Genomic DNA, 12,448 nt, shown 5'->3' with positions numbered 1-12,448 from the left:
TAATTTCACTGTCCTTAGTGAACTACATCCCATTGACTTTGACTCTAGCCAATTGATTCCTCCTTCTATGAGCATTGACCATCTGATGAAAAACCATGTGTTTTTATCCTTCTCATTTAGCCAAACTTCTCTTGACTTTTGCCTGCAAGACGCTTCTAAGAGAACCCACTTTTTATAAGTCTCTCTTGCTTCCTTTCTAGTTTCCTCTTATCGCAGATATAGCGAGCGAGCACTCTCCTCCTTATCCCAAAAATCCACCAGAATCAAAGCAAGTTGCTTCTGAATTTCAACTTTGCCAAAGACCTCTTTGTTTGAGAACATGTCCAAGTGTGTTTTTTGAGGATTCTCTATATAATATGGTTTATAAATTAAAACTTTTCTAGGTTGCTAGTCTACCTTAGAGTTTGGTGTCTTAAATTAGTTAGGATGCTATATATATATATGATAGGCAAATAAGCAATATATTAATAAGAGCCAAAAAAGGGCAACACAAAGGACACGGGAAGTATACAAGTGTGCAACAAAACAAAAAAAAAAAAAATGAAAACAAAAATTACTCCCTCCCTATACTTACAGTCTAATCAATTGAATAAATCAAACATGGTTATGGGCCCAACCTCTAAGCTTGAGCTGATAACTCAACGTTTTCAAATGCTATTCTATTTCTTTCTTTCCAAATGATCCAAAACAAACATAAAGGAGCAACTTTCCGTGCTTTCTTCCTCTTCTTTCTGATGAAACGACCCAACCAAGTTAATAATCTTGCTTTTCTTGAGAATTGCAACTCCCGCACGACTCCAAATAAGAAGACCAGATGCCTTAATAATTTTGCCTTGCTATATATATGAAAACAACTATTTTATTGCATTAAAATACTAAGTACAAAGAAAAATGAAAATTCCTCTGTACAAAGTTTGATTGAAAAGGTAGATAAGTGTATACTAGTTGAAAAAGGCAAATCTATCTGCACACATCAAAATGGTCACAAGGCTAGCAATAATTCACAGTGGTCTAGAATGTCCTACAAAAGAAACTTCATTAATTAAATTCAAATCTTTAAAGTGGGTTACTGATCCTCCCTGTTGTCTGTCAACTGGTTTGGAAGGGCCAATGAAGTTGGTTGATTCTCATTGTCTTTCTCTTCTTTTTTTGTTTATCTCTTGATTTAATCAAATGGAAAGATGATCGTTTCTGGTTGGTTTGGATTTTCTTTTCTATATTTATCACATTGGGCCTTTGGCATCTTTTTGTGCTCTAGGTATGCCAATCTAGAATTTGAGTTGTTTCTTCTTAAGGTTTTCTTTATATAAATATTTGGTTTGCTTCATTTCAAAGGAAGGTCCCAGTTGAGTCAGTCCTTAAATAGGCAAGACCAGATTTTGGAATCATTATTTATGCTGTGCAGTTAGAAATAAGATTGTTTTGAAATTATCTTATGTTCAGAAATCCCTCCTTTAAATAAATTACTTTCTATTATTATAAAGGCAGAAACTTTATACACTTCTTGTTTTCTGTGTAATTATTATGATGTTTGGTTTATCAATGATAGTTTTTATGTTTGTTGCTTTTGGCATCAGTGAAGTAGGTGTAATTATCAAGAATGTGGATATTGCGATAGGGGAAGTTGCTGTGAACCTGAATGAGGAGCTATTTGTTAAAAACAAGAGTTCAGCTGACAACTTTACTCACACAGATAAAGTTACAGGGTCTACTGTTAATTCTGGGACTTCTGAAGAGCCACCCAAAAACAAGGCACTTTCATCACTTTCAAAGTATACTTCCATGTTTCCAGAAAAGGTCAGTATGAATTATTGTGAAATTTAGTTGACATACTATTCATTCTCTTTCTCTCCCCCTCTTGAAAAACTTTAGCATATGATTTGCTTAGAGAAACTTTGCTTTCTTGGCAGTTCAGAATTTAGTTATATGTTAAAATTTAGGATTGAAGATTAAATTTTTATAAGCACCATTATATGACTAGGACTAGCTTCTTTGTTATTTATTTTTAATTTTAATGAATAATTGACACCATGAAAATCCATATATGAAACGGTACGTGTAATCCATGTACTTGGGAAGTATATGAGCTAGACCTAGCTTGAAGATCATAGGAAAAAGATGCCAGGATAACCCTCCTTTTGGTTGTCTTGAGTTAGACTGTGATGATTGGCCTTGGGTGATCCCTAATTACTAAGCACTAGTGGTGCATTTATCATCATAGCCATATAGTGAGAGCCTTCTCTAAGCTAGTGGGATTTAGGTTAGCGATTAAGGCTGAGATTTTAGCTTTGTTGGAAGGCTTGAGTGAGGCAAGTTTTGGGTCTTAGTAGTCTCATACAAGAAGGAATCTTGGCTATAGCTATCTCTTCTTTGTCATAAGGAGCAGAGGTCCTTGCAAATTGGATGATTGGGTTCCCAAAATTATTAATATTATGGGAGGTTTAGGCCGCTCATTTGCTTTGATACCAAGATCATCCAACCAAGATATGGATTAGTTGGCTAAACATGGAGACTTGAAGCTTGGCCATTTTGGTTGACTAGGGTCTAAAAAATGAAAGACTTTGTTACCTCATGCCTCCTTGAGATGATTTACTTTTAGACATTGTTATGGCCTTTGCACTTTTTGCTAGTTCCCCGTTGTGTTTTCTCATTTTTAATTTAACTCGTTGTAGCTTTTTCTAGACAGGGGCATTATAGCTTAGAGATTGAATTGAGGGTCTTCACCTCTTGGAAGGGCTAAGAGGTGCTTCTTCTAGTCATGTTCGAGGTTTACTGATTGAGGATGACTCTTAGGAAGAATTGAGACCTCTTTAGAAGTAGTTCTTTGTATGGGTAATGGGAGAAGGATCAAATTTTGAAAGGATAAATGGTGTGGAGAGGAACCTTTATGTATATGCTTTCCCTTTTTGTATGCGGTAGCTTTGATGTGTCAGTGGCGGATCTATGAGTCTGGACTAGAGAAAGGGGTCACTGGAATCCTTATTTCTTTAGGCATTTGAACAATTGGGAGTTTGACGATCTATGAGGAATGAAACTTTCTCCGTTAGAGCTTTATATTTCGGAGATCAATTCCTTTCCAATGAGGATACTTTGGAATTCATGGGTATGGTCTAAAGCGAGCTTCTTCATTGGAAGTTTAAATGGGGAAAGGTTTTGACTTCAGATCAACTTCAAAGGACGGGGTGGTTATTGGTAAATGGATGTTTTTTGTGTAAATGAGGAAGAATCCATTGATTACATTTTCCTTGACTGTGCCAAGGCAAAGGTTTTATGGCAATGTTGTTTTCTTTGTTTGACGTATTTTAGGTGATATCTTCTATTATGAGAGAGACTCTTTTTGGATGACATGATTCCTTTGAGGGGTAAAAAGGCATATGGAGTTGATACCTTGTGCATATTTTGGACAATGTGGAAGGAAAAGAATCAAACATTATTTGAAATGAGGAGCATTTTGACCAAAGTCTAACATACACCTTTCTTAGCACTCTTCTTTTGTGGGTTAAATTGTACATAAATAAAGGTTAAATTCCTTTAATTGGTGTTGTCTATTACTTGGGTCTTGTTGAGGGAGGAGAAGTTTTTTGTGTTCCATTTTTTTTGTTGTGCCTAATAGTAATTGTTGTATACGACCTATGTACTTTAGTGTTCTATTTCTTTTAGTGGTTTTTATTTTTTTGGATAGGTAAATGAATATGATATTAATAAAGTGACAAAAAGGGCACACAAAGTACATAGGACGTATACAATAGTCATTTGGAGGTGTTAAAAAAGGATAAAGGATAACAAAAAATTACTCATTCCCTCAATAAGAATCCAACCAATCAATGAATTCAAATAAGGATATTAGGCCTTCAACTATATACTACATGGTCCAAGACAATAAGTTACAAAGAAACAAGATTTTGAGCCTTTGATAAAAAAGCTCCTCTTTTTCAAACGATCTTCTATTTCTCTCATTCTAAATTGTCTAAAAGAGGTACAAAGAAGCTGCTCCCCACACTTTTTTCCATTTTCTTCCAACAAAGCATCTATGCCATCCTAATAGAGTCTCTCTTATAGAGGAAGCTGCCATAAAATCCTTGCCTTGTCACAATATAGCAGAATGTGGTCAATTTACTCCTCGTGGATATGATAAACGAAATATCTGTTAGCCAATGTTGGACCTTTCCTTTGAAACTAATCTAGAGTCAAAGCTTTTCCCCAAGATGCATCCCAAGCAAAAAAAACTTGCCTTAGATGGAACCCATGTATTCCAAACAACCGTTAGTGGAAAAGTCATTGAACTCCCAAACTTTGGAGAAAGTTCCACTTTTTGTCTCCAACCAAATCACCTTATCCTTTACTTTCCCATTTACCATCTTATCTTGTAGCCTTGAAAAGAAATAGTCCACAATCTCAATCTCCTAATAATTTAGGGAGTCCAAACACCCCTTTCGCTAGATTGAATCCACAAATCCCCCATCCACACCTTTTTTGAACTAGCCATGGCAAATGAGGAAAGAAAAGAAACATATGAAGTGTCATCCCCATACCATATGTTGTTGCAAAATAAGGAAAGAGAAGAGGCATACAAAAGTTTATCCCCATACCATATATCCTTCCAAAACTTTATCCTTCTCCTATTACCCACAAAGAAAAAGATTCTATTGTTGACAATCTCCCCCACCTCTTTACGACCTTCCATAACTCAACCCTGTTCCCGTCTCTTACTTTCTTAGAACACCACTCTCTTCAACCTCCCCTTTTACCACTAACAATTTGCCTCTAGAAAACTTTCCTTTCTGTTGCAAAATGCCAATCCCACTACAAAGTAGGATCATGGTTTGAAATATCGGTAAGCACGAATATATCGATACTTGGATTTTACGGATATATCGGAACTATCGGAGAAATATTGGTGGATATTTTGACAAAAATATCAATAAAACGACAATTATTCAAAATTCATGGAAAAATTTGAAAAAACTCCAAAAAATGATAAAATAAGTAAAAATACATATATTAAAATTATTTTGTAAGTGTAATTGATATAAGTATGGTTAAAGAGAAAAATATCGGTATGCAAAGATATATAGGTCTTAATAAATAATTTATTATTTATCTTATTAAATTAATTTTAATTTATAAAATATTAGAACTTCATTATTATTTTTTCTATATTTTAGTATTTTTTTTTAAATAAAGTCATATTTTTAATATTTTAAAATAAAAACATTCAAAATTAGAAGGATAAATGTAAAAAACTTAAAAGTGAAGTGATAGTAATTTTTAAAAATAGAATTAATGAGATAAATGATGATATATTTAATATTAAAACTATAATTTATTTAATTTAAATGCATTCAATAATGTAAAATAAATAATGATGCATATAATTTTTTAATATTTATATTTTTATATTTAATTATCGTATAAATAATATAAAAAGACTTGTTAAGAAAATTAAAATGTTGGTTTTTATATTGTTATTAATCAATTAAATAAAATTTAAAATAAAATAATTAGAATTAATTTATTCTTTTATTTTTTAATAGTGAAGTTTAACCAATGTTTTCGGAACCGGACTGGTCATTGAATCGGAAAAGTTACCGGTTCATTGGTCGGACCGGCAGTCGAACCGGTGATGTCATAAATATATAATTTATAAATTGTTAAAATTTAAAAATAATTATAAAAATAAAAATAATAATTATTTAAAAATTAAATTTTTATTTAAAAATCAGAAATTTATTTAAAATTGGAATGTTTTTATTAATTTAAATTAAAGTCATAAGTTTTAAATCTGAAGTAAAATAATAATAAATATAAAAAATTAAAAATTAATAAATAATAGTGAGATCACTAAGATGTGGTAAAAAATAATATATATATATATATATATATATATATATATATATATATATATATATATATATATATATATGGAAGAAAGAGAGAAGAGGGGGGTTGCAGTGGAGTCGCTGGGAGGAAAGGTTTCAACAGCATGGCGTGGGAGAGGGGGGTTGGCTTTTCCAGCACTGGGGTGGGTTCCGGCGGGCAAATCTTCCTTCCTGCCTCTCTGAAACGCCGCCGTATCTACCAGAATCATTGGCTGAGCCCTAACTTCTTTGCATTCTTCCCCGCGACGGTGAGTTCCGCGGCTTTCGTGGGAGAGATGCTCTGCAATTCAGTTGGGTTCAACTGGCTGGCGTGTCCGACAGGCAAAAAGAAGAAGGTTTTCCAGCACGGGGGTTCCAGCTGGGGAAGGAGAGCGCGGGGGGTGGGGGGTTCTAGCGGGGTCGCACGGTCTTGCTAGCGGGAACGACAACAGTGGGAGGAAAAAAAAAAAAAAAGAAATTGAACCGGATGATTCGGTACGGTTTGTCGGTTGGACCATCGGTTTAGCCGATCCAATTCCGGGCCGACCACTTTTTCGGTCCAATTGGCCGGACCGGACCGGAATTGTGGCTGGATGGCGGTCGGACCGGCCGGTCCGGTCCGGTTTTTAAAACCATGAGTTTAACATATTTAGTGCGAACGTTTATTTACAAAAGGGAACTTGGTCTAGTGGTATGCCATGCTTCAACCCAAGGCTTTTGGCATGGGTTCAAATCCCCTCAACAACAAGAAAAATGTGAGAGGGCTTGGGGGTTGGGCCGCTTGGCTGCAGGGCTTGCCCCGCTTGGCGTAGGGCTGAAGCACTTGGCGAAATATTGGGAAATTTCTCGAAATATCATAAAAAATGCCGATAAATTCTGAAATATCGGCGATATTTCAGAAAAATCTTTCAAACATCGGCCGATCAATTATCAAGGTAGAATATTGTGTCGACCCTCACTGATAAGCGAAATTTTGCCGACATTTCAAACCATGAGTAGGATCTTGTTGAGTGAAGAAATATGCCTAACTCCCAAACCCCTCTTTCTCTTTTTGAACAAACAATGGCCTAGTTCACTAAATATGACTCTCTTCAAAGATGTGTAGCTCCCATAGGAAGTCTCTTTGAATCTATTTTAACCTCAAACTCACTATCCTCGGCATTGAGAAAAACTACATAAAGTAGATAGGCAAACTAGATAAATTGCTTTGAATTAGAGTGAACCCCCCCTCCCCTCCTCCCCCACAAAAAAAAAAAAAAAAAAAAGAAAAAAGAAAAAATCTTTTATGAAACCTCTCTTTCGTCTCATCCCAAGCTGCTAAAGAGTTATAAGGGGCACCTAAAGGAAGACCCAAATAACTAGTCGGAAAACCACCTACCTTAGATCCTGATTTGAAAGCTAACTCATCTAAGTACTTTACCCTCCCCATTGGAATCAACTTGCTCTTGATTAAATTTATTTTCAATCCCAAAATAGTCTTAAACCACATAAGTAAGCTTAAATAGGTCATTTGGGCTTGAGAGGCCTCGCAGAACATCAAAGTATTGTCGACAAATAATAGATGAGAGACCTCCATTCCCTTTGCAACTCTACCGTTCAACTTGAAACCAAACAAAAACCCACCCTCCCTAGCGCGCTCCTTAGGAGGCAACTGAGTGCCTCCATATCTAGTACAAACAAATGTGGAAAGAATGGGTCTTCTTAGGCCCCTAGAGCTTTGAAAAAAGCCAGGAAGGGTGCCATTCACAAGAATTGAGAAACTTCTTGTTGAAATGCACCATCTAATCTGACTTATCAACTTCTTCCCATTCATAAGAATTGAGAAACTTGTTGAAATGCACCATGTAATCCAATTGATCAACTTTTGCCTAAACCTCATCCTATCCATAACCAAAACTAAGAAGTCCTAATTAATGTGATCATAATCCTTCTCAATGTTAAGCTCACACAACACCTTGGAATTGTTGTTTTTTGTCATTGAGTCAATTGCCTCATTAGCTATAAGCATGATGTCTAGAATTTGCCTTCCTTCCACATATGCATTCTAGAATTTGGAGACTACTTTGCTCACCATCTTTTTAAGTCTATTTGCTAACACTTTAGCCAATAACTTATAAAGGCTACTCACCAAACTTGTAAACCTAAAATCTTTAAGATCTTCTATCACCACCTCTCCTTTTCTTTGGAACCAAAACAAAAAATGTTGCATTGAGGTTTTTTACAAATCTACTCTGCTCATGGAACTCACTAAAAAAGTTCATCACCTCTTCTTTGCCAAAGTCCCAACTAAACTGCTAAACAACTATTGAGAAGCCATTTAGCCACAGTGCTTAGTCCCCATTTAGATCTAAAAAGGCATTGAATACCTCTTCCCGTAAAAAAACACATATAATGGGCCAAAATTTATATCCCTAATACTATGCCACATGCCCTTAGTTTTCACAAGAGATTTTGAAAGGCCCGGAAAATGGCCTTCTTAATCTCAATCTTCTATGTTAGACAAACCTTGATAATTTTGTCCTTGGCCAAAAAGTTCCTTTATTTGTTTGCATTCACTATTTTATGAAAGAAATTTGTATTTCTATTACCTTCCTTTAGCCAGACCTTCTTTGATTTTTGCCTCTAGCTCACTTCTTCCATAAGTGCTCATTTATGAAATTCGAACCTTGATTCCTCTCTAGCAACCACCTCCTCTCGAGATAAAGTTCCCATGCTCTATTTAGAATCCTAGAACACTTGAGAAGAGCTAAATTCTTTCTAATTGCCACATTCCCAAAAATCTCTTTATTCCAACTCTTCAAATTAAATTTCATCATTTTCATTTTCTCTGCTTGTATGAAGGTATAAGAACCCCTAAAACTGAACCCCATCCACTATTTCTTCATCATATCTTTGAATCCTTTCTCCTTAAGCCACATATTTTCGAATATAAAAGGAGTAGCGTCTCTCCTCACTCCACTCCCATCCAACAAAATCGACGAATGATATGAGACAAATCTAGGTAAAATACATTGCATTGCCCCACTGAAATGGCCTTTCCACCTCTCTGATATTAGAAAATGATCTAATCTTGATTCAGATTAATTATTTAAGCCCCCACTCCAAGTAAAAAGCCCCCCAAGCAAAGGAAGATATCTCAATCGAAGGTCCTTAATGACTTTTGAAAACATTCTCATGGCTGCAGAAAGCCTACTGACACCACTTTGCTTCTATGGAAATCTAACAATGTTAAAGTCACCTCCAATGCACCACAGATCATTCCAGAGCCTTCTAATGGCCCCCAACTCTGTTCATAAGTCCTCTCTATGTCTCTTAAGGTAGGGACCATACACCCCTGTGAAAATCCAAACAAACTTGTCTCCATAGTTCTTAACAGAAAGAAATAGAGTATTCCCCTACTTCCATGCCCACTAAATCAATCACGCTATTGTCCTAAAAAACTAGGATCCCACCTGTAGCCCTCTTTGCATTCACGACACCTCACTCTAAAAATCTGCCGATTCCTAAGCTGCACACCAGACTAGTTGACATAACTTGGATCTTAGTTTCCTGAAGGTAGAGTGTATATATATATATATATCTTAGGGAGTAGAGGTCCTTACTGTATTATTTAATAGGGGGTTTTGAATTTGAAGTTTTTTTTTTTTTTTTGAATAGGAAATAGAACTTGAAGAAAAAATACAAGGAAGGATTAAAGATCATTCAAGTGAGAGAAAACAAAGGAAATAAACAAAACACTAACCAAACACCAAATAATGTGGGAGCATATTATTTGGCTTGTCTTTGAGGCCTTTTAGAGAGGCTATTGTTTTTCCTTGACTTGATAGGATGCTGCAGCCAATTGTTGTATTCCATTCTGTTTTTTGTTTTTATTTAGTTCCTTTTTTTTTTTTTCATTGTTAGCTTTTTTTTTTTTTTTGGAAGGATATCTCGACTTTCCTTTGCAACCCTTCTTTGTGCTGTCAATAATTTGTTTTCTCAATAAAAGTTACACTTCTTATTAAAAGAAGTGGAATTGGATGTAGGAGAGCAGATGATTAGACATGATATAAGGGATGATGGGGAATAGAGAATGAAGAAAGAGAATGTGAGGGACAAAAGAACAGGAGAAAAAATTCACTTAAGAGAACTTGTAATTGGTGGCTTGATTTCTATATTGAACATCCCTTTTTTCCTTATTGGTTGTCTACTACCCCTCTTCCTAACATTCACTGATCTTTCCCAGGCCGGGGATCTCAAGCAGTAAGCTGATATGAAAGGTTGGGTTATTCATGAAAAACTGTTCAAACCTTTTTCATGTGGACATGGTCACTAACTTGACAATCCATGTTAGTTTTTCTGTTTTCTTTTCCTTCAGTTATATTTTCTTTTTTATTTTGGTTTTCTTATCTTCCCATGGCTTTATGAATGAAGTCATTTGTGATTAGTTTTATTATCATTATTTATGATTTTATTTGCTTAGGTGGTTGATTAAGTACTCAAGATACTTTTGACTAGGCTGTTGCTACAATGATTGCACAATCTTTGTAATTTTATTTGGGGATTGATTCTTCTGTTAGCTAGTGAACTTGGTTAGGGGTTGACTTATTAGTTGACCAAGGCCTTTGAATTTCTTTACTTAATTTTTCATCAATAGTAATATGCTATGGGTGAGAAGACCTTACAAGGTCCAGTGTATTACGTGCGTGGAGAATGGTGCATCAGCTGATGATCTCTTTCTGTGCTGCTTATTAGCACTTGCCACTCAGCGTTTGGCAGATGTTTAGACTTGGCACAACTGATGGAAAATGCTCCCTGGAGGCATAGTGGAAATGTTGATAATCTTTTCTAGGGGCTTTGGTCATCTTAGAGGTAATCTCTTTCTGTGCTGCTTATTAGCACTTGCCACTCAGCGTTTGGCAGATGTTTAGACTTGGCACAACTGATGGAAAATGCTCCCTGGAGGCATAGTGGAAATGTTGATAATCTTTTCTAGGGGCTTTGGTCATCTTAGAGGTAAGGTTCTTTGGTGAGGGGCTATCCCATTTTTGATATGGATTATCTAGCTTGAGAGAAATGCCAGGACTTTTGTAGGCAGAATTATTTGAGGCTATTTGAAACTTGGTTTACTTTTTCTCTTCTCTTTGGACCTTCCTTACAGATCCCTTTGTGGGTACTCGCCTGAGCCTACTGTTGCTAGATTGGAACAATGTTTGCTACTCCAAGAGATTAGCTGGGAAGAGTATTCCTGATTAGTTACCTTCTCTGATGAGTCCACTAAGATTAAATTTTGGTGGGTATTCTCTGGTTGACTCGAGAAGGTTAGGCATAGGAGGTTTATTTGTTGTAACAAAAATACTAGTGTTGTGGGAGGACTTGCAGCAAATTAAAGAATTGTGTTTCCAAATAGAGGGTTGTTATATCTTATCTTGGGTGTCCAATAGGGAGAGAGGCTTATGGAAGTTTAATGGTTGGCTTTTGGTAGAGAGTTGTAATGTTTTTTCCCTTGCTTTCCATGCTCAGCTAACCATGTAAACCATTAACCAAGCAAGGAGCAAAACAATTGGTTTCCTTTATTATTTTTAACCTCTTTGAGTGTACGAAACAGTTTTAGTGCATATGTGTTGCTTTGGCTGCCTTCAGTTGTGTTGACAATTTTTGTTTTATTTTTTCCTGAAGCAATGTGCTTTTCTATTTTTCATTTGTATTCGTATATTTTGGAAGGGTTTATCATCCTTCTTTGTACTTGCCATTTCAATATGATAAATCTGTTGTTTTTAGTCAAAATCAAGGTATCTGTGATGGGGGTGAAGAATAGCCTATTAAGTTGATCTATAGTGAGCAGAATGATTGAAATGTAACTCCACATATGCTTTATTGCTAATCTAGAACTATTGTCAGCCTCTCAGTGTGACTTCTTTTTAATAATGGTTCTTCATGAATCCTTTTAACTGTTTCTAACTAATTTGCAGGGTTAATCTTGGACAATTTCTGAGAAACTGTTTTATTAAGTCAAGTCACATAAAAAATGTATCAGGAACCAGACATTTCTTTATTCTATTCTCGAAGTGAAACTTATGATCAAATAACTTTGTTGGTTCCTTGTGCTAATAGTGGCCTCTGTGTTTGCTTTACATGATTCATGAACTGTATTAACTAAATGCTCCTAACTTTATAAAGTTGGAACTTATGAAATAAGAATAAGTATTTATCCTAGCTTTGTTCTGGTTCTTGCAATGTATTGAAGTTCTTTTTGGCACCTGTTTTTTTTTTGCAAACTGGTATTAGATGAAAATTAACAAAGATGATCATTATTATTATTTTTGATAGGTTTGCTTCAGTTTACCCAAATTGGACCTGAGGTATCTGCATCAGGGGCGTAATCTTGTTGTCGAGAATAACATAATGGGAATTCAGTTGAAAAGCATAAAATCACGCTCTATTGAAGATGTCGGGGAGATCACACGCCTTGATGTCCAAATGGATTTTAGTGAGATTCATGTATGGATATAGCTGTCAATGTCGTCATATGATTTTGTAATTCTTGTATTCATCATCTATGTTACATGGACACTTTAGGATCTGAGAAGTGCTTATGTTTGACACAACAC

The 12,448-nt window shown here is 35.5% G+C and overlaps 1 protein-coding gene across 5 annotated transcripts in view; it reads left to right on the top strand.

Annotated features, from left to right (window-relative positions):
- LOC117906346 (protein SABRE) overlaps positions 1–12,448 on the top strand; it is a 90,658-nt gene that overhangs the window by 15,855 nt on the left and 62,355 nt on the right. For all 5 annotated transcript variants that reach the window (XM_034819341.1, XM_034819339.1, XM_034819338.1 and 2 more), the window contains exons 5-6: positions 1,578–1,797; positions 12,168–12,338. In XM_034819341.1, coding sequence (XP_034675232.1) covers positions 1,578–1,797; positions 12,168–12,338 — 391 coding nt within the window. The remainder of the gene's footprint in view (positions 1–1,577; positions 1,798–12,167; positions 12,339–12,448) is intronic.

Source organism: Vitis riparia, chromosome 18, assembly GCF_004353265.1.
Source record: "Vitis riparia cultivar Riparia Gloire de Montpellier isolate 1030 chromosome 18, EGFV_Vit.rip_1.0, whole genome shotgun sequence".
Taxonomy (NCBI): domain Eukaryota; kingdom Viridiplantae; phylum Streptophyta; class Magnoliopsida; order Vitales; family Vitaceae; genus Vitis; species Vitis riparia.
Note: the sequence above shows the minus strand (reverse complement) of the source record. Positions and strands in the feature narration are given on the sequence as shown.